We start from the raw sequence: 23,588 nt of genomic DNA, 5'->3' as shown, positions 1-23,588 counted from the left end.
TAATTTCAGCCTGATGGCTGCCCCGCTGTGCAAACTTCTGAGGGCTACACACCAATGAGAGGCAGGGCCAGAGGCAAAAGTGTGCACAGGAGCAAATGTGAATTTTACCTGTGTACATTAGGTGAGTTTCCATACAAAACTCACACACCCTCTCTATTTCCATCAGGGAAAGCAAGAAGCATTTATCAGAGTTTGAAGACACATTCCAGCCAAACCAAAACACTCAAGGAGGCTGCAAAGCAGGTCTAGTAGCAGGTGTGGCCCAGGGAGAGTCCTAAGGGCCAGACAGAGATTCCTAGAGAGACCCATTTGGTTCCTAGGACTGAGGTGCCCCACCCCTAAAATTGATTTAATCTTAGAAATACCAGGTTAACTTTTACTTGTTTTGTCGGCGTGGAGGATTTGCTGCTCCCACTCTCTATTTCTGTTTCTATACTGGCCTCTAAGTTGCCATTGCTGCTAGTAAGTCTATCATGTTCTTCACGGATTTCTTGTTGTGAAGTTGATGATGCGCCATTCAGTTCAACTTCCAGAAGGTCTACTTCTCTGTTGTCTGTGTTGATGTCGTTATTCCACTTCTTCATCAATTCTAGGACATTACATGGCCTTGGGAAAATGTCTGTTTCACCCTAAAGAAATAATAAACCATTTATGTCCAGGCCTTTATTTCTGGAGGCCAAGGTGTTTCATTAATTCTTTTATTATAAAAGTCCAAAGAGAGAAAGCTCCTCTTTAAAAAAAAAAAAAAAAAAAACTGATTTTCTCCCCACAAAATAATAATGAAGAGTTTTACATTGGGAATTATATTGCAGCACATTTGGATCCATTTCCTCTTCTTTTTGTTTGGCCAGAACATTCTAAAAACAGCTGATTCCTTATCCTTATCCTAGGTGGCACCTTTTTTTGGTCCTCCTTACAACTACTTCTTGAGATGGCAAGATGGAACACCTACCTATAGGCAATTAAAAACAGCACTGGTGCACTTATTAGAAAGTCAATTGCTTTGGCAATCCCTCCGTACCTTCATTGATTTTCTATCACAAGTATGCAAGTCCAATAAAATCTGAAAATGATTTTGCCTGCCTGGTGGCAAGCTGTTTTCCCAAAAGCTCCTATTCACCTAGAAGTTTTAGAGCATTTCTGACTAACAGGACAAATGTAACTATTTTTTTCATGGCACAGCAGCAACGAGTGTCTACTAAAGCCAGGCAAAGGAAAAGAGGTACAGTAAAAAAAACAATACTAGAAAGACAAAACAAGCTGCAGTATACGGCATCAGATACTTTGATGCCCACAAATGCAGATTCTATGGAATCCTAAACATTTGTTTTTTTTAGACTTGAGCCAAAAATATGAAAAGAGGTTTGTGTGAACATATTTTTGCTCCTGTGTTCCTTCATAGTAATTTCTGTGGAGTGGAACCAAGAACAAGAGTGAAAACAGCTTCACTTATTTTTCTTCAGCAACGATTCAGAGTGAGGGGACTGCTTTATGACCTTATTCTGAATTAACTTTGTGACACTATCATTGTAACCAAATCCAATTGGGTATGTGGTTTAATGACATAAATATGGCTTATGGCTGGATCAAATAGGAAAGACCTAATATAGGTCTTTTAAAAACAGATTTCCTAAGCAACAACCTAGGCAACAAGCAATTATAATCATGGTGGAGAGAGGAGGACATACCCCTCCCACTTCAATTCCATGCCAAAAATGTTTCAGTAAAGAACTTGAGCAAGTTAGACCAAGGCTTGCACTGTGTTCTTATATATTAACTTACTTAGCTTTACAGACCCATTCTTGTATTTGTGTAATGCTCATTATGGGCACATATCAATTTCCATAGAAATAAATGGATCTTAAATATATAAATAAGCACTATTTTTAGTGGATTTTCTCCCAATGGATTTCTTCACTTTTTTGAGTCTTTATAAGCTTTTGGTTCTGAAAGTCTCTGGGGTATAATACCTGTCTATTTGAAACTAGCAGTTACCCCCCCCCCTCCCCACACACTGAGGGGCAAGGACTATAAATGTAAAAGCAGCCTTGTAGCTTTGTCTTCTCCGTATAATGTATCAGCATCAGCTTCTTTAAGACTGGAACAGGAAAGTCATGTGTGTGGGCCCACTTAAAGAAAGATTATGAGTTTGATCTGTTGTGGGGAAAATCTCCCCCATGGATGTTGAATCCAATAAATGCAAAGTGATTCACAGTGAAGATTCAGTATCTTTAAGAGATACAAGCATTCAACTTAATGCTTTAAGCAAGAAATACCTTGTTCTTTAAAAAAAAACCCAAGCACTATGTTTTTAAAAGTTTGCTTATATGTGTCTAAAAATAACATGTGTGTGAATCTTTTCCATTTAAATAAATGTATCATAAGGTTTTGACCATACCATAAATCCATACATGACAATGGATCCATACATTCCAAGCAATATAACCAGATTTACACCTTCTTTTCCAACCACAATACTATATTGTCTTTATTAACAGTATATTTCAGTCTTTGCCTTCCTATGGTTTTGGCACAAGGTATGTATGTGTGTGTTGTTTCTGAGTGGTGGAGGTTGGGATAAGATAGCCATGCACAGAGAGAATTAGTTCTACATGAATCAGGATAATGTATTCCCAGTCCTTCTAAATTTATAGAATGATTTTCAGATGTGGACTCCAATTTTGCAGGTGCAAATTTACATCTGTAATTAACTGTAGACAAATTGATGTTGCAGACATCCAAATAACTACCTTATTTGCAAGCACATTCAGGTAATTAAATTTCTAAGTGCACCAAATCGCACCTACAAAATAAGAGGCTGAGTTGTGGCCTCAGGAAAAAAAGCACTATGTTTTAAAGAGCTACAAATACTTAAATAGCACATGAAATGGGGTGGTTGTGTTCTGACAGTTTTTAAGAAAGTGGAACCACTTAAGTTAATTGTCTGTATTGCCTCATTTGAGCACCTGTTGAGTTTAATTGGCTAGCATCTGGTGCTGATTGTGGGGAAAGTGGAGGATTACTAATTGGTTGCCTTTTAGATTGTTTCATTTTCTTTTGTCTTTCCTTCAAGCTTTTTATGTTCATATTTTAAGGGAGTGCATGTCAGTGAGATTCAAGGCATAGAAGGGAACAGTGTGTCCCTCCATCATATGGCACCCAACGTATGTCAGAAACACATTTTCCATTCTGTGATCTCTGCTAGACTCTGTTCTGAATGGCAGTACTCCCACACCACAGCTTCCGGACAAAAATAAAGGTTTGTTGGAGAAAATGTTCCAAAAGTAAGGCATAGTTTAAGAACCTTTTATGGTATTTGTCTGTGATGAAAAATAAATGAATATTCACACAGAATGGTCAGTTAACTGGTGACTGATTTTTATTATAATTTTGTGAGGGATAGGCCACACACTGGAGAACACACTTGTGTGATCAAAAAGGGCAAGTGGGGGGCAAAAGGAAGGAGAAGCAGCCTCAGTAGTTGAAAATGTAAGTGCTGAACTTATTCATGAATTGAAGAAATACCCACTAGTGACAAAACGTTCCATCATGTGCAGTATGGACCAACTTGCTAAACTGAGAAGCAGTGTGCTTAGTTTTATAAACCAGAAGACTATGCATTAGGAAGAGTGAAACTCAGATTACGCAGAAGCAAATACGAATATGAAATATTTGAGGCACTTGTGAAATGCACATTTACCCTAGTATCTCTAAACACTTTTGTGCATTAACATAACATGAGTTCTTACATAAATTTGGGAACTGAGGTGGGTGGGAGTAATTTAATTATAACATCTAACAAACAAGACCTTCTGTCCATCTGTGGGCACAAGGGGGGGGGGGAATCTAACAACCAATCCTATTGATAAATAAACAGCTGTTTATTTGGGTAAAGAGTACGAGAAAAGAACTATAGCAATTATGCAAAAATAATCCAGAAATAGATGCAACATAATTTCAGTTTGTTTGCAGCAATGTATGGAGAAAAAATAACACTGATAGAAGCTTTTAAAAATTGCTATCTCTGCTCCAAAGGATAACCAATCACAGATTTTTGAATTAACACTTTACATAAAATAGCAGCTATTAGAATTCTGTGATAATTCTGCCCAAATGCTTGTCATTTCAACAGCTATCCCTCTGTCAAATGCTCTGAAAGCTTCAGTGATTGCAAACCCTAAAGCTGTGTACCATGCATGAAGTGCCTAACCCCCAAAGGTAGAAGAAAGGACAACTGGAGATGGACAATCCAGATATGGGTGAAAATAGATTGCAACCTTATTGATACAGCAAGTATGTGCAGTTGGCTAGGCACAGGGCAAGGACTGGATAGCAGAGATCTCACCTTTTATACGAAGGCCCCTAGCCCATCTGCTGGGGCCACCTCCTGTGGGTTGCCAGCATAACAGTCCTCAGCGTGCTACGGGACAAGCATCTGAGTTCTAGCTGGCAACCTGGGACAAGCAGTGAAAGGCCTGCCCTGCTCAAGCCAGGGCTGAGGGCTAAAACACCACCTCCAAGTCCCCACTATATTAATGGTCTTGCCCAATGCCTTATCCTGCTCAAGTTGTGACAGAGAAAACAAAAGATGAACACCTAACAATGTAAACAGCTCTTGCTGCGATGAAGGTGAAAACCTTACATTATGGGCCAATCAAGATATGAGCAAAATTCCTTTCCGGGAAACCAAACAAGTTCCCAGCAAATGTCTTCACTCCGAGGGAGGGAGGGTGCATGGTGAAGCCATGGACAAGAAGAGACCGATTCCCAAAGTCAAGACCTCCTTTTGAGACTAAGATAAGCCCTGCATCTTCCCCATAAGCCTTGTGATAGTGTAGAAGCTCCCAGGAATTTCTGCAAGACCTAGTTAGCCCCATACATGGACCCCACCTCCTGAAGATTCTGCCCAGTCTGCACAAAGCAGCTCTGCCACACGAAAGCAGAGAACTATTAAGTTCTGGTAACACTAGGCTGCCCTATGTAAGACAGTAACCGACATTCCATTATTAAACATCTCACTAACAAAGCTGATCTTGTTCTTCATGGGGGGAGGGGAGCCTTAGGATGAAACCTTTGCTAGAAATGGACTGGAACAAATAGAAATATGTAAAGTCTGGGAAAGTAATCAAAAGCGCATAACATCTTATTCATTTCTATATTATTGTTGTTGTTTAAATAATTGCTTCCATTATTATCAGCGAACCTCTGTAATCACCAAAACTTCAGATATACTGGGAAAATAATATTTGTTTTGTAGGGTGTTCATACTGTAGTTTACCTATACTGCTTGCTTAAATGTGAATACAATTGCTTTGGGGAACAACCATCCATGCACTCCATTTAAATGAAGTTTGCAAGAGAAGTTCCCTGTGGATAGTGCCCTTGATTCTGCTTATGCTTTCAGTTAACAAAAATATATACACATATCTCGGAGATATTGCGGGTTTGGTTCCAGACCACTGCAATAAAGTGAATATCATAATAAAGCAAGTCTCTCTTTTTCTTTTTCTTTTTCTTTTTGTTTCCCAGCGCATACATAGAAAAGATATGTTTACACTATGTTTAATCTATTAAGCCAGGCTTCCCTGGCTGCAGGGACAGAAGGGGGAAAAACCTAGTTCTAGCCCTAGCCAACTCCACTCCCATGGCCAGAAAAGGACCATTCTCTGCAAGGCAAGGCATATTAAAGTGAAGCACAATAAAATGAAGTATGCATGTACACAGATGGAATATGCAACTCAGTGTCTGGATCAGAATTCTGACAATTGGAACTACACTAAGAAAGGTCATGAAGAGTTGGCAGAATCTGGAGGGAGTAGAAGGAGAAATGTAGTAATTTGTGGCCGGATTTTTGTTCCTGTTTACACAGTCTATAAAAGCCCAGTAAGCCCTCACAGTGACTTGTGTCATTGTTTATATACTGGCAGATACACCAAATGCTATAAGTACAATTTAGATGCATATAACGCAAATGACGAATGTCTCAGCATCTTACTTGTTGTAACGTAGTAGACCCTTCAGAAAAATTGGGATATGGCTATTATCGGAGGGAGGTGGGGGAGAAACATTTTCACAAATAAAAAGAAAAATAAGGCAAATATTTAGGATTTTTTCAAAACAACAACAACAACAGCAACTTACTGTTATCCACTGGATGTGAAGCAATTCATTAGCAGTCATTCTGTGGGCAGGGTCTACTCTCAGAAGCAGCTCCAACACAGCTTTGGCTATAAAGAGAAAGACTCGTAAACCTAATTTCTGTTAGCTGCGAACAAACACATCTCCCAGTTGTCTCTGAGTGCTTTAATCCAGCAGAGTATTTTACCTCTAATGCTGTGAAGCTAATTCATGGCAACAGTTCTGTGAATTTTCTTTAGCATCAATTTTATATTTATGAGAAAACACAGTACTTAATGGTAATAAAAAGGTCAAAATATTGCAACAATTTGTTGAATTTCATGCTGGGGATGTTGTTGTTTGTTTTTATTATACAGTTGCCTACTTACCAGCCTTACTGACTGTATCCCAGATTGAATGTTTAAAATGAAGATCTCCTTTCTTTATAAGTTCAAAAAGCTTTTCTTCAGAGCCTGCCATAAAAGGTGGATCACCACATAATCTGTTTTGCAGGAAGCAAAAAAGGAAGGCTGTTTTATATTCTGATTAGTACACATATATGTTTAAAAGATAGAAGCCCCGTGAGGATTTGAGAGGTGGCTGCAAGTCTAGTCTAGATAGTATAGGCAAGCTGTTCTTCACATTTGCAATACATTCTTTTGGATAGGAGTTTAAGCCAGGTTATTATATCTCCATTGTTGCTTTTAAAACGAATGTACATTGTTGTTTTTTTCTCTATATAAACATTCAAATTCTATATAACATTTTTGTTTTCTGAAACAAACAAAATCCAAATGATTTTGAAACCCCGGAGGTTTAAGACAGCTAGTTTAAGCTCCCAAACAAGATGACTCTTTGTCAGAAATGGCAAAACTTTGCACCAAAAACTCTGCTTCTCGGATTTTGACTGCTCAGCTCAGCTAGTCTCTTAAGACATATGATCTATATTTTTACGCTATTGTTCAGCCAAGCCTGTAGTCCTATAGACAGTTTCCTGCAAGTAAGTCCACTGAACTCAGTGAGACTTGCTTCTGATTAGACATGCATAGAATTGCACTGAACAAGACTTAAAAACATTGTGCGTGCTATGTCGGCAGCACTGATTGTAAGGTCCAATTAGTCTAGAAATGATCTCATGCTCATTCGTAGGCAGTATTGTGGTGTGATTGCTGACTACTAGAAAAGAATGTTTGGCTACCTAGCCTAGGAACATTTTGCTTATGATCCCTCTATTGAGCCCTGACATCAGTGGATGAAGCATTCCTCTCAATGTCTCATTAGTGGAACACCCACCCCACCCAGGGCTTACTGGGATTTCCCCCCTAAATTAATTCAGGCAATAGCAAAAAGTATTTATACCAGAGTGAACCTTTTAAACTTTCTTCTGTTCCTACACATTTCTTCCTCACCCTTCCCCTCCTTCTCTCATATACTTGGCTTTGATGCATCTATCCTGGCTTGTTAAACCACTGTTTCCCATGATATCAGAACCAAGAAACGATGATTTAATCACTACTTACAATCCAAGATAATAAACCCCTGCAAATTCTTAGGCCAATAAACCATTAGCTTTTGGCCTCTGATCCAGGCTAGGAAATTCCTCATTGCAGCTTCTTGGTTGCAGTGCACAATATCCATAAAAAGAGCAAAGTATTGGCCAGAGGCAGAAGAGCAGGAAGGGAAATATCATACTGGTTCAAAAATAAGAGCAGCGGGAGAAGATTTGTCTCTGGAGCAACTGCAAGAAAACTTCCCCAAGCCAGTTCCAGAATACACAGTGGGAGAACTATCAGAACAAATCCTCCAAACAAAAGAGGTGCCAATTCTGCAACTCTTGATTAAAGAGGAAAGAAAGGGTGTCAGAAAATGTTCCTTGTGGATTTAAAAGAAATTTGGGGAAAGACTGCTTCCTGTTACGAACAGCGATCCACTGTGGAGTGGTAGGCTGCCTCTGAATGCTAGCTAAACTAGATTCATAACCAGTGTTTGGAAGAAATCCTTGCTTAGAAATGGATTAGAGTTTGCTTTAAACTATGGCTCTTCCAATTTGATGAGTGGAAAAAGAAAATAAACAGTGGCAAATTCATTTTCCTGGCTGTGCGAGAAGAAAAGAGTATATGAACCTGATGGTTAACTTAGGCTCCTTCCTGCCAGTCTCCTTCCCCACTGGGCGTCAAAAATTAATATGAGCATTCACACAAACAGGCCAGGCCCTAGAATACCTGCCCAATGCCCTAGCTCCTGACCATTATGAAAAAGAAATTATACCACGTGATCTCTAAAAAAATACTCATCATCACTAATTTAGAACTTGCACACATTACCATTAAGTTTAACATGACAAAAAGGTGAACAGAAGCATGCGGTCAGATTCACCAAATGTAGGGAGCATGTATTTTTTCTTTAATTTTAAGTCTGCTGTAGATTTAGGAAATGCTGTCACCTATCCTTGATGGATGCCTGCCACTCAAAATCAAAATGTAGAATCATTACCCTCAGGTTTATTTCACTCTGCTATGAAATGCCATAAGTAAACATTTTAGCAATTTATTTTCAAATGACAGTTCTCACAAGTCTCATATAGTTATTTGATGGATTTTTAACCCAGAATATCCTCAAAAACACAACAGACATGATATACAGTGGTACCTTGGTTCTTGAATGGCTTGGTTGACGAACAAATCAGCTCCCGAACACCAAAAACCTGGAAGTAAGTGTTCTGGTTTTTGAATGTTTTTTCGGAAGCAGAACATCTGACACAGCTTCCGCTTGAGTGCAGGAAGCTCCTGCACCCAACCAGAAGCTGTGCCTTGGTTTTTGAATGATTTCAGGAGTTGAATGAACTTCCAGAACAGATTAGGTTTGAGAATCAAGATACCACTGTATAAGCTAATAGGAGTAAAAGCAGGAAGGGGCTTACCATTGTTCTGGCCTTCAAGCAGCAATAGCATTGTTACATACTAGGACAGTGAAGGGGCAGGGCACAAGCAGAGCCATTCCTGGTGATGTGCCTAAATTACACAACGCGTCAGAGGCCTTGCAAAGCCTCAGACGTGATTTCTGAGGCTCTGCAAGGCCTCGGACACAAATTTCAAGGCCCTGAGAGGTCACGGACATGACTTCCAGTTCCTCCTGGAAGTTGCCTTAGAGGCCTCAGATGCGACCTCCAAGTCCGTGCAAGGCCTCCAATGCAACTTTTGGGCCTCACAAAGCACTGGAAGTAGTATCAGAGGCCTCACAGTGTGAATGCCGAGCACCCACACAAATAATATGGGGCCCTGGGTGCCAGTTGCTGCCACTGACCCCAATACAAGCCTGTGGCAATGTACTTTTCCTACTTCCGTTCTATTTTCTAGGCCTCTTTAATTTTGCGTTCTGCCACACTCCTGTGGCAGCCATTTTGTGACTGGCATTCCCAGCACTCTGAAAATCAAAATGTGTTCCCTGGTCCAAAATGACTTGTGACCCGAGGGCTACATGATTATGTCACTGAGGTTAAATAAAGTCTATTGAAAATGTGACAGCACTTATTCCAGAATAAGTCACATAGATGATTCTGGGCAATCAAGGATCATACAGTGTATGGATATTTGGCCAATCAGCTTTGGCTACATGGTTATATCACTTGATGGCAAGCAAACCTAACTGAGGATAAAGAATTTGAAAATATTTCATAGGCATTAAAGAAAAATTAGTGTTATTTCAGCACTGTTGAAATTGTTCCAGAGAACCTGGGAGAATTTTTGCTTCAATCCTGTTTGGCAGCATAGCTGCTTTGTAAGATGCAGTGATAAAAATATTGGCCACATAAAATGCTACTATGTGCCTTGTGGTAGAACTTGTGGTCTACGAAACTAAACCAAACACAGCCCACAAGGAGCTCAATAAAAACATAATTGCTTGTTGTTTTACTGGCCTATGCTAAAAGAGAAATGGCAAGCAAATTACAGATACATTCCATTAAAAGCATCACAGCAGCATTATTCTATTATACAAACACATCACATGCAAAATTCAACAAATCTGAACAAATGTATCAAATCTTAAGGCCTGGATTTCCTAGGTAGCTCAAGATCAAGCCAATTCTAACAGATAAGCACTTGTTAAGATAAGTCATGCCATCTGTACTTTTGTCATTGCTTTGGTTGCTAGAAGGTGAATGCAGACTCATTCAGCTACAGAGAACATCATGTAGTATTGGCAACATTAAGCATTCACTTAGACATCATGGCTCAAAAGTCCATCTAACAATAGTAGGGTGTGTTGCTTATGAAAACTGGATGAAAATTAAACACATATCTTATATATCTCTTGAATACCATTTGCAGCAATAAAAGGGGTGTGAAGTAGATTCTATTAATACTTAGGCAGTATGTTTGTGGGTTTTTTAACTGTCATCTGGATGAAGTGCAATATAATGTTGCATTGTTATAATACTATTGTGATTATAAAATGCTAATTTAAAATATTTATATGTTAATTAAGGTATAATGTCAGGAGTCCTGAGCTGTGACTACAATCAGCACAATTCACTGCTCTGTGTTTTTACAAGGCCTGTGAATTGTGCAAATTGCAGAAACAGCATGGAATTCTTATTGGCCAATCAGGTATTTCAGTTACCCCAGCCCAATTTATAATGCATTCAGCTGTGCTATACTGTGCAAATGTGACTTCTTCAGTGGCAACATTAATACTGTAAAGTATGGCCATAAAACTGGTACTGCCTCAGCATTAAAAAGTTTGTAGAACACAGTTTGTGCCACAAATTAAAAGAAAGAAAAGCAATAAAGCTGTTCAATCTTTTTATAGTATGCAAAAAGCTACACTGAAGGAGTTGAAGGAACAATAGGTGGGGGAGTGGTACACCCCCTACTACATCAGCTTAAGGTAAGATGCATGTTCTTCCTCTGTTTGCACTTGTCCAGAACACAGAGATGTTGTTGCTAGTTAACCTATCAGAGCCCAACACTGCTGGGAGCAGTTTGGTTACACAGGGTGAGGTGGGGGTAGGAAGGTTTACTCCCATTGTCATCTCATGTTTAGCCCAAAGTAGCACTTTTAGCCAAGAAGAGCTGATGGAAAAGTCTTTCTCTGCACATCAAAGGGGCTCTGGGTTGTATTTAGCACTGCGTAAGCTGAGTTCCCTGAAACACTAGGACTTTCATTTTCTCAACCTGCGCACCCCCAAAATATGCTCCCGGGGGACCCCCCTCGACCCTCTGGGACAGATCTTGAGCGTGTGCGAGTGCTGCAGGAGAGATGAGAGAAGCGAGTTCAGTTGAGCAAGCAAAAGTATGTTACACGAGTGGAACAGCAGGATTGGATACAATCCTCTGCCACAATTTCACGTTTCGTTTGCTTAGTTGAAAGGTTTCATTAAAGGAAAAATACTTTAAAACCCTGGATCCACATGCCGCGTGGGTTTTTTTCTTAATGTTTTTTTAAATAATAATCATCATCATCACCATCATCATACATACATACATCATCATCATACATACATACAAAATTTCAGCTTTTGTTTGCTTAATCTGAGCATTTTCTCTTATGCACAAATAAATATAACAGAGTAAATTCATTACTCCCACAATAAAATGGAGGTTTTAGATTATTTTGAATTACTCTATTAAAACATATGAATAATTACAAGAACTGGAGAAGTAAAAACATTTACTGGTGTATCTGGAATAATTTGTTTCTCTTACTGTATTCTTCTATTATACGATATGTTGTACTCTTCAAATATAGTAAGTCATTAAAAATTTAAATTTAAATTTTTAAACAATGTCTAAATACACTGGACACCGTATATAAAATTGTGCAGTACAATGGGCAGACAGTGTAAGCAAATGCCTTGAGCAGTGGCAGCAATGGCAAATGGTTCCCAGTTCTGTCAAGTCTACGCCAACACTGACAGAAAGAATGGACCACATTTTCATGAAACCTTATTTTTCATTAAAAAGATATTGTCAATAATAGCCTGACCCTTCACGCTGCCTAGACATGTACATTCTAAAGCTTTGATCCTAAGAACACCTATTTGAAAGAGTATCTAGAATTGAGGTTTAATTGTACCGAAAAGATTAACCAATCCTGTTAAAAAGGAGTCAAGAAAGACAACCTAAGCAATGAATAATTTCAGCTAGTATGTAGCCAAACCAAGTAACCCTTATTTTATTTTTTAAAAAAGGGAAGATTAAATACAAAGTTACGTTCTTTAGGATGAATATTTTCATTTTATATAAATGTTACAAGCTACTTACAGCATATACATAATGACACCTATGCTCCAAACATCACACTGTTGGCTATAGTCATGTGCACTGATCACTTCTGGGGCTGCCAACCAAGCAGAAAGAATATTATTAATAATACAAAAAAATTACTTTTAAAATGCTTAAAACAAAGCATGTGCTGATGAGATATACTTTATTCCTCCCCGAAGCCAAAAAGAAAAGCAGCAGATGTTGAGATTAATAATGTACAGCCCTTAACAATTCATGCTGATGTGTCCTCACTTTGATCATTTAGGAATGATGACATTGTGGCTAAGTAATTGCATTATTGGTTTTCTTTCCAGCTATAAATTGAGAAAACGTTGCTTATAAAATACTGATAGCAAATGCTTCATGACACCACATAAACACATTTCCATTTAGTAAACAAGTGTAGTGCATAAGGTTATATGCTGGATTTAAATACAGAAGGGGTTCTTTAAATATTCATTTAAGACAAATCTGAAAATGGGTAGCATCAATTTAAAATATAAACATGCTTTTGGAAATAAAAAATAGCTTCAAATTATCTGTTTTATATATTTATACAAAGAAGAAAAATGTACATAAAATTTTCTCACTAATCACTGGCTTGGCTCAGATAATCACATATCAGGTTACTAAATGGAGATATGCACAAACCTTTCCCCTGCACATTCTGCCCTTTCACAGCTCCCTTTCTGTTGGCCAAGATTAATCCAAAAAGTTTCTAATTAGCAAAAGTTTCCCATTTCTCTGAACCAGGAAATTACAGTCACAAGTTTCAAGTTTGTTTAATAACCTACTTCTTCCAAAGTGGGTAACCACAGTATCTCAGTTAAGACAACACATGAAAAGACTTTCCAGTTTCATAGCTGCATAACATGAAGAGAGGAGTGAAGGGGCTGCATACACAAATAAAAAGCTTGAATGTGTTTGATTTCAATACACTTAAAACAATTGCTTAAGGGTAAAGTTAGCAGTGCCTAATGTACTGTCCTTTAGTACAAGGTTAGTTCTCTTTGTCTGCCAAGGACATTTCACCTCAGAGAGGTTTTGACACTGAAGCAAGTTAACTTTAATTGTCTTAGTTTAGCATGTGTTACATAACCAACGGGCTGGCCTTCAAAACTTATTTAGTGTGTGTCACAGCTAGCAGAAAACATCCTTTTACTACATTCAGCTCTTGCTTTGAAGCTGTAAAGCAATTGCTAAGAGAGCATAAAATCTCATTTTGACATGCCATTATAATATCACAGATATTGGATCAGTCTTGGTTTTAAACCAAGGGTCATAACAAGGCAGGAAACCTGATGTATGGTATCAAAACCAGGTCAACAACATAGCTTAAAATACAGAATGCAGAATATAAAAGCCAATTACAGAGAGGGTTGTCACACATAATACTGATTTCTAGATCAGAAAGTCACCATAACAAGCTGTATGCAGCTTCTATGGAAGCCGCCCAGAGTGGCTGGGGAGGCCCAGCCAGATGGGCGGGGTATAAATAATAAATTATTATTATTATTCACAATGTCCTTGCCTGCTGAGCCAAAGCAAATATAGTCATTTATATGAAACAAGTGGGGCCTTGCAACAAAATGTTGCAGTGTGGGGTGCATCTGTTTAGGGTTTGACACTTCCTGTCCTATTATTATTATTATTATTATTATTATTATTATTATTATTATGCCAAAGCAACGATGGGCAAAACGAAGACATTGTATATATACATCTAAACAAATGGAAACCACCTATTCAGAGACTGTGGGCTACAAAATAAAGTTTTATTCCATTCAAATGCCAGTCTGTCATGTGATGAAACTAAATGGGAATACTACCATATGAAGCACTGAACTTACCCATGTAGATAGGAGTCCCACAGGTAGACTGGAACATGCTTTCGCTTCCTCCCATCTTTTGTACAGCTAAACCAAAATCAGTCACCTACAGGAAACAGAACTCAACTGTCTTGAAAATTCTCTGCTGGTATGTAGTTGCAACTCTTTTATTCCTCTGAAGAGCTCATTGTTCATTGCAAAACCACTTCAGAGAGACCTAACGGAATCTGACTAGATTTCCCAAATGATCTCCTATAACAGCACACCTAAAGAAGAGAAAGCTCTGCACCAGTCCTTCTATAAATATTCAGAGCCAAGTTTTAAACAACTTTAATACTTACACTGCAAATTGCACTAGCATTTGAGCATATGAAAAGTGATGAGCTTATTAATGAGATTCAAGCTAAGTGTGTGCTGTTATAGGGTCTGATCAAAGCACTTTAAAAAGCCGAATATTTTAGTTATGAGATCATTGGGGGACATAAATATGGGGAACAGCAACAAGAGGGAAAGAAGCCAGGAAGGAAGTCAGACAGGAAAGAATCAGGAGATAAATGATTTGCTGGGTGTTTGGGACACACTCTTCCTCTCCACATACAGAGGAGACTCCACAGGTGCACAGGATGGGGTGAAGTTGGGGTAGACTCATCCATCCTTCTCGACTCTATTCAGCAGCAGCGTAATGCTGAATGCTACCTCAACTGCCAGAACACTATTATGTGAGGGCAGAGACTGGGGAAGAAGAAGAAGCCCATCCCAGTTTTGTATCCAGGAGCAGCTCACCTGGTAGAGTGGAGCAGCTATGCTAGCTTCCTGGCAGGTGGAGTGCTGTTACTTAGGGAGGTATATGGAGACGTGCGAGGCAGCGAGGATGTTGGCATGGCACTAGATCAGTTCTGCAGGTCTGTTTGCACCACATCAACCTTTCTGCCATCTCAGTCCTCCTGGTCGGGAGGCCAACGTTAGTGGCTCCCCTCCTTCTGGTGAGCCAATTCAGCTACTACCTCCCTCCACCTTCCTTGTTTTCCTGGGGCCTGACTTCCCTAGTAGTACAAGCTCCACTGTGTATAGTGCTTATTCCTGCGCCTAGCAAGAGACACACATGTGCACTGGGTCCAGGATACTGCATGGGAGATAGGATGTGAAGTGCCTGGGGCTGTTCTACTGTGGCCTGCCACACTGCTCTGTGCCTGGCACAGAGCAGTACACAGAGCAGTACTGTGCCAACAGAAATACACAAACATACCTGAGGAAAAGTTAATAATTACCTTGCTCCCCCCCCCCTTTTAATGACTCCTGAGAGCATCTTGAAAAGCTAAGCTACAGAAATATTTCACATTTTTCCACTGCACAATGAAGCATTCCCCCCCCAAAAAAAATACAGCTTTTGTTGTTAGTAGAACAAGAATTTATTCATGCCATTTTTGTTCTTCCTTACAGAGGTTCTCTGTTTTAAAAAAGTAACTTTTTCCTAGATAAATGACTGGTCCACACAAGGACCAGTCCACCAGCTGCTTCCTTGCACTTATTTGCAATTGTTCGTGAGAGATCACAAGCAGAAATGTAGTAATATTATTTTCTTCCAAGGGGGTTCAGGAAGATATATGTGAGGTTTTTTCCTATTTTATCCTCACAACAACCCTAAAATATAGGTTTGCCTGCAATGGAGTGACTGACCAAAAATCACCTGGTCAGTCACTTATGGCTCAGTTGGGGTTCAAACTCAGATGTCCCTGGTCCAAGTACAACATTCTATACACTACCCCATAATGCTGCCCTAAAAGGTAAACTAGTGGCTCAAAGTTATATTCAGCAGCTACTCCTGTGCCTGGCAGCTTCTAGAGCAACTGCTACCACTATCTGTATAATGCTAGAGCAGAAAACCATATCCATGGTAGGACTGGGAAGAAGAAAAATAAGGGACCAAACACAATAGAAATGAGTGAGTAAAAAAGAGAAATATCAGTTAAATTATATGGCATAAAGATCCGTGAGGCTACCACCTCACTGGAGCTAAGCAGTTCTGGGTCTGGTTAGGGCCTTGATGAGAGACCACATGCATGGAGCCTTGAAAGGTGGAATAGAAATGTAAGTAAGTAAACAAATAAGTATGCCAGAATATAGGACTTTTCCTGCTGAGCCCAACTGCTGGGATTCAGTTTCTGCTGGCCTAATCTACTAAGAAAGTATGGAAGGGATATTGGTAGTAGACAGAGACCCAAAGGCAGGTGGGTAACCATGCCTTGGCCATTTCCCTGTGGGTGGGACAGACCCTATTCCAGTACGCTGGTCTAGGGTGTTGAAAGCCTCAGGGCCTCTGAAGGATACCCCCCCACACACACACACAATAGTCTTTGTGGGATACCAATGCTCACTGTGCCCAAAGACCACATTTAAAAGTCCAAAGCAAAATGTCAGTTGTGACAGCAATATGGCACTTATGGGCAACATTCAAAATTGGGAGAAACTACAAGGATGGTGAAGAAAACAAGGCATAGGGTAGGAAGATCACAGAGGCTGAGCATAGTCCCAAAGCAGCCAAAACAAACGGGTTTTCTCTTTAGTCTTCCCAGGAAAAACAAACAAACAGAAGCTTGAATGTACCACACTGACACCAACACAGGGGAAGTAACAAGGCTGCACAGTCACATCAGCAAGCTGTCACAGCCCAGTCTGCAGAGGCAGGGGAAACATGACTGTCCTCGCTCTTCCTCTCCCTTCCAGTGCACAGCACAAACAACCCCCAGCTCGAGAATTATTGTGCATTTCTCCATGCAGCTACAAGCAAAAGTATGTTCAGAAGCAAACACATGAAGAGAAATGCCTGGTGGAATGTTCTTGTGAACTTGTGCAAAGAAAAGTTCGGATCTGCACAGAACACTCTAAGTAAAATACAATTTATCATAGTGTGCTGCTTTAGTTACTGCAGGTTGAACCTCTGTGCTTCGGTTCTATGTGTCAGCATGCACTTTTTATACAATCCTCACAGCCATTTTATAACAGCAATAAAAATTTTAAGTAAGGATAAAGTAATATATAATTTAGCAACCATCAAGTTCCAATTATTTCCACACAAATAAATGAGTGTAAGTTCTTGATACGTTTAATGCGTTTAGGTAGTAAATACTTATAATATCCAAAGTCTACAAAATAGAAAGTAGCTGATATGTAAAGCATCATATGTTTTTCAAAATTACTAAAATGTTTAAAATAAATTGGCAGTATGCATAATTCATACTAATTACAGCTCCCCAGCTCACTCTTGCTAATGGCTTGGAACTACATCCAAAAAGGTATAAGAATAACACAGTACACTTCTAAAAACATTTCTTTTTAAATGGCCTATAACTATACTACTCTTTGCTCAACAAGAACTTTCTTCAATGGCACTTGACTCCTACATTCTTGTCAATTGTTCTTATCTCAGACCTTTTATTTTTGGCTTGATTACACCATTATGTTTCAGTTCAAAAGCTACTAATAGGCATTTACTTGGAAACTTGACTTCTGATTCCTGGGTTTTAAAAAAACCACAGGCAAAAGTACTGCTTAAAGTAAAGTGTTGCAATTTCTGGGCTTACCTTTATATTTAATTTCATTTCATTTTCTTCATCAATGTCACTGCTTTTAACTAAAATGTTTTCCAATTTCAGATCTCTGTGAACAATATCTGTCAAGATGGAGAACAAAAAGTAAGTGTTATTTATCAATTGCATTGAAAATATTCTGACATAAATGTTTTAAACCCTTTTGATTGAGTAATTTATGAGCTACACTTTTAGTGCATTTTATCCTACATTAGTGCACGTTGCAGACACCGTTTTCTTTTATAGAAAAAGTCTGGTCTGTACATTCCAAATCTGGATCAAACTTAGATCCGTTCTTCTAATAAAGGGAAAATCATAATTTTGAATAAGATGATTTGTCATTTGATGCACTTTAAAAGCACCCATTTGTAAAATTAGCATATCAAAGGATATCATCCAGCTAGCTTCCTGTGCTCAGAAGGACAAAGCATAAGGTTCATCAGAAGTAAAGATGAACAACTCTTTCTCATTTTGTCCCATTTCCCATTCACAGTTGTGCTCTCAGTTATTATCCATAATCAATACAAGTATTTCGTATTATATTTTTGTAAGAAAAAACACTGCAATGCCGCAGTTTAGCTGGCTGGCCAACTGCGGCACAATGGCAGAACAATACTCAGGCGAGGGTAGGGTGGGTTAGGTGAAATGTAAGGGGAGGTGGCATGGGGTTTGAAGAGTGTGCAAGGGGAGGGGGGTAACAACAACAACAAAATTATTATTTATACCCAACAACAACAATAACAACAACATTCTGCACTTACTTACTGAAAAAAGTTACTGCTGTAATGAACAAAGAAAAATAATTAGAAAAAAATAGGAGAAAGTAATGGCATTTTAACTAGTAAATGAGCAACAAAAAATGTGTGTGTTAAAAGAATGTTGCTTTTCAGTTGATAGGGCCACAATTATACTATGAAACAAGTAAGAGATACAAAATTGTGATGATGAGATATAATAATCTATAAGAACGTAATAATCATCACATTACCTCTTTTGTGAAGATATGCTATTGCTGAGGCAAGACTCTGAATGATGTGCCGTGTCTCATTCTCTGTAAATTGACCTTTTCTTTGTAGAATCTCTCTAAGTTCTCCATCCTCACATAGCTCCAATACAAGGTACACACGCTAACATTAAGAAATAAACAATATAAATGTGTGTGTATAATATGAAAGTATTAACATATATTTTCAATCTAAATGTCTCAAATATTTAGTTAAAAATAGAAAAAAACATTTTTGTTTTAGAAAGATTGAAGAATTAATATTCTTCATATTTTTGAACAGTCAACTACAGTGGTACCTTGGAGGATGAATGGAATCTGTTCCAGAAGACCATTCGACTTCCAAAACATTCAGAAACCAAGGCGTGGCTTCTGATTGGCTGCAGAAAGCTCCTGCAGCCAATCGGAAGCCGTGGAAGCACTGTCGGACGTTCGGCTTCCAAAGAACATTTGCAAACCGGAACACTCACTTCCAGGTTTGCAGCGTTCAGGAGCCAAAACGTTTGACTTGCAAGGCATTTGGGACCCAAGGTACAACTGTATTCTTAAATGTTACAACATTTAAAAACTGAAAATATAAAGTGATATTGGTTATAAGTGCTTTTCAAAGAGTCATTCAAGGTAAAAAAAAGGGGGGGGAATAAAAAAAAGAAGAAGAGTCATTCAAGGTGAAAAATGTGGAAGGACCCTTTGCACAACTCACTTCCATGATAAATAGCTTCTTCATAGGTCTTTTACTCCTAGTGGGACTATATCAGAGCACCACTGGGTGGCTTGGGAGCTTCAGCACCCTCTCGCCCTCTATAAAGCCCCATCCCCACTTTATAGGAACTGAACCGCAATACAATTCTAACACAACCATCTGTCATCATCACACATGGTTTGCACCTTTGGGTTAACTGCATTATAGGATTTCTATTGATAATGTCTTACCTTGGGAGTCTCAAACACCTGTTCAAGATGTATTATATGCTCATGGTTTACTGTTTTTAGGATGCTCACTTCCCTTTCAAGTAGTTTTACTGCAGAACTCCCCGCCTTTAAGAGTGAGAGAAACACATTTCTTGCGGCAGCTTCAAAGTCAGGTTCCATAGCCTTAGTCCTGTCAAACACCCCTACCAGAACTTCATGAGACAAACAATTAAAAAACTAAACCAAGCCAAGGTAGGCATGGGTTGTTACATTCATAAGAGGAATGATAAAACTATCCCGATATGTGCAAGAAGATACAGATAGGTAAGTGAAGAGAGAGCAAGAGGTATGGCACATATGAGTTGCAAGATACACAGAAAAACAAGCCTATAAACCATCTGAAACCATCAGAGGAGTACCAAGAATAAAAGGCTCTATATTATTCCAATTAGATGTTACTTGTCCTAATTTTTTGGAGACTTGTGGACGAGACCAATATAATTTTTTTTAATGTATTAAATAAAATCCCACCAGACTCGCAGGCCTTTATGTATGGTATTTTAATGGATATGTAGTTTTTACCTGCTCTTTTAAATATATTAGAACTAGTGTTATTTTGTTTTTAATTGGACTTAGCTCACCTTGGAACTGTATGTTGAGGTGTGGGCTAAAAGTGCTCCAAATACTGTACATACATAAATAAATATCCCCATGCAGCCTTGACCCTCTGCTCAGGCTTGAAATGCCAACAAGTAGAGACAGCAGGCTGAATTGAGATATGAAAGGAATGTGCACGCCTTCCATTCCCCTAATGGCCTAGTGATATGCCACAGCCTTCTCACCAAAAAGGAAAGAGGAGGGTAGAAACATGAGTCTCTTGTGCCTGATAGCATTCCCTCTGTGGTTGGGTGATGAACCGGTGCAGGACTACGTAACTCAATAAATACAAAATTGATTCTGCAATTATTTATCTAATTACAATTCCTGGAATTAAAATATTCAGAAAATACTAGGCAGCTCAAAACCACTTACTTCATTTGAACCATTTGTTTGAAAATGGTAGCATTATTATTATTATTATTATTATTATTATTATTATATTTGTATATCACCCTTTAGCCATAGGTCTCAGAGTTGTTCACAATATTATGTCTTATGTTTTCTGAGAAATGAAAGCTGAAGAAAACTGATGGCAGCATGAAAATCAACACATTCACCATTTGCAATGTGAATTTGGGGCACATAAATGCATTGTGGTGATTAATTTGTAATAAATAATATTATCATTGTCTGAAAAATAAAAGCTCATACTCCAATACAATTGAAGCCTACCTTTTCCCGGTTCACTTTCTTGATTGCCCACTTCATGCCTGTTTCTTTGTCTGTTACTTCAATCACCACACCAAAGCTGCCTTGTCCTAATTTCCTTCCAAATGAATAAATTTGCTGCAGTAACAAGAAGAATAAGAAGAATAAAATTAACAAGTTTAATGTTACAGAGGAACACTCATGTAAGACTCATCCAGACTTGGTCTTGCACCACCATTCCCCCTCCCCCCCCCCCGGGAAACCCAATCTTTACTGCTGAATTGGACCAAACGCCAACTGGGCTTTCTGTGGACTGACATTTGCTATGATTCATTGGTAAAGAGCAGGTTTTCTCAGGGAAATCTGTGGGACCAGGGCAAAACCGCTCAGACCTATGCCCAGAAAGCATGGGGCAAGCGGAAAACTGCTCAAACCTGGGCTTTCTAGGCACAGGACAAGTGAAAGTGTGGATGAGCCCCTAAGTTATGTTAGTAGTCAAATATATATGAGGAAAATATCCTCAAGACTGATGAATTTCACTAAATATTCAAATCCTTATTACTGAGGAATGTTGAGTTTTGCAGGACATCAAAAAACCAGATTGTGATGACAGGGGCAGGGGGCTGACAGCAATGGTGTGTGCTTTGCACTTGAAAAAGAAGGCACTTGCAAAATAAATGTTCTAGGATGCTTTCGGGAAAATATACGGGTCTTCCATTTTATACCGTGGGGCGAAAGAATCCTAACTTTACATACATGCTGATGGTGACTGATCAGGAAAGGGATATTGGGTGCGTGGTGGATAGCTCAATGAAAATATCAGCCTAGTGTGCTGCTGCTGTAAAAAGGCAAATTGAATGCCAGGGGATCATTAGGAAAGAATAAAAAACTAACCTGCCCATATCATAATACTTTATACATTTATATGGTGTGGCTGCACCTGGATTACAGGGCATAGTTTTGGCCACCACCGATTGCAAAGTATATTGTAGAACTGGAAAAGTTGCACATGATGGCATTCAAAATGATCAAGCAGCAGGAGCAGCCTCTCAAGGAAATCTTTTTAGTGAGGGAATGTCAACCTGGCCCCATCTATTGGCTGACGAAAGAGCAGTTACTCTAATACTTGCTTTCCTTTTCCCTTCCCCATTTCTTTTTTCCATTTGTATCGTGTCTATTCTGCATGTATGGGCTGCCTTTTCTTTAATGTATGTTCAGTATTTAGAAAACCGCAAGTACTTTACAAGCTGCTGTTGTTATTGCTATCAATGGCTAATAGTCATTATTATCAATATATATTATCTCCAGTATCAGAGACATTCTGCTTCTGAATAGCACTTGCTAGGGAACACAAGTAGCGGAGCATTATTCCACTCATGACCTGCTTGCAGGCTTCCCATAGGCATCTGGTTGGCCACTGTGGGAACAGGGCACTGGACTAGACTGGCCTTTGATCCAAGGCAGCAGGGCTCTTCTTAAGTTCGTAGAATCCCAACTAGAAAAGTGCTGTATCTACAAAGTACATAATTTTGCTAACAATTTGTTGTTTGAAAAATGGGTTTAACATCACGTAAACTACTTGTCATCCTATTAATCCATTTGTATATTGTAGCTGTGTCCACTCCAGCCCTTTTTAGTTCCATTGTGTTCACCAGGTTGCGTTAGATCTTTTGGCCAAGCAACCTGAGGATGCCACCGTAACAGAACAGCAAAACTGTTCTGATAGATATAGAAATGCAAAAGAAGCAGCAGCTTGAATGAATATTATATTAGGGAGACTTCCGGGTTAGCACGAACGCGAATGGCGGATTCCCTCCGAGCTCCGGAGGGAATCGGCTCCGCTGAGGACGGGTCTTGCCGCGCCGGCGACGCGGGGACCCTCAGAAACCGCAGGCGTGGATGCCTGCGGACCTGGTGACTCGGTGGGCACCTTAAGCGCCCCCCGACTCATGAAGAGCCTTTTTAAAGGCTACGGAGGGGTACGGAGGGCGGCGTGGTGCTGTGAGTAGATCGCTACCTCAGTGGAGTGAAGCCACGAGCCATGACCGGAGAGCGCTAACTTTCTTCCTGAAATCTGGACTGTAAAACAAGCTACCCGTGAGTAGAAGGGAATTTGGACTTAAATTTTCTTGGCTTTGAATTTGGTACGACCGGGGGATGTGCTAAAGGGAAGTCCGCACCCCCCCCCTATCTACAAACGATCTAAAGCAAAGATCGGAGAACTAAGGTGGAAAAATTGCTGTCTGATCAGGGAAAAAAAGATCTTTCCATGAATCTGACAGGTGAAGATTTTGTGCTGGAGAGAAAGGGAGGAATTTTGGAACTTTTAATGTAAACCCCCCCCCCTGAACCCGGGAGCGTCTTGCCGGAGGGAAAAAGAACAAAGAGCGTCTTGCCGGAGGGAAAAAGAACAAAGAGTTTGACAGCTGTCAAAGGAGCTGTCAAACGAGCGGCCAAAGTTAAAATCTTGTTATCTAATAACTCTCTCTTTTAAAAGCGATACATTTGAAATGAGATGGTTGGAAACAAAGTAGTAAATAAATGACAAAGTAACAGACTGTTGGAA

The 23,588-nt window shown here is 39.3% G+C and overlaps 1 protein-coding gene across 17 annotated transcripts in view; it reads right to left on the bottom strand.

Moving 5' to 3' along the window:
• Positions 1-23,588, bottom strand: part of STK33 (serine/threonine kinase 33) — a 54,583-nt gene that overhangs the window by 4,192 nt on the left and 26,803 nt on the right. For 16 of the 17 annotated variants that reach the window (XM_081841020.1, XM_081841024.1, XM_081841025.1 and 13 more), the window contains 9 exons: positions 21,047-21,160; positions 19,736-19,840; positions 18,788-18,926; positions 17,794-17,882; positions 14,234-14,318; positions 12,381-12,456; positions 6,507-6,619; positions 6,142-6,227; positions 366-629 (listed from right to left, as the gene is read on the bottom strand). In XM_081841020.1, coding sequence (XP_081697146.1) covers positions 366-629; positions 6,142-6,227; positions 6,507-6,619; positions 12,381-12,456; positions 14,234-14,318; positions 17,794-17,882; positions 18,788-18,926; positions 19,736-19,840; positions 21,047-21,160 — 1,071 coding nt within the window. The remainder of the gene's footprint in view (positions 1-365; positions 630-6,141; positions 6,228-6,506; positions 6,620-12,380; positions 12,457-14,233; positions 14,319-17,793; positions 17,883-18,787; positions 18,927-19,735; positions 19,841-21,046; positions 21,161-23,588) is intronic. The other variant, XM_081841026.1, reaches the window with a different exon arrangement.

The sequence above is a fragment of the Podarcis erhardii genome (assembly GCF_964252035.2).
Source record: "Podarcis erhardii genome assembly, chromosome: 1".
NCBI classification, from domain to species: Eukaryota; Metazoa; Chordata; class Lepidosauria; order Squamata; family Lacertidae; genus Podarcis; species Podarcis erhardii.
Note: the sequence above shows the minus strand (reverse complement) of the source record. Positions and strands in the feature narration are given on the sequence as shown.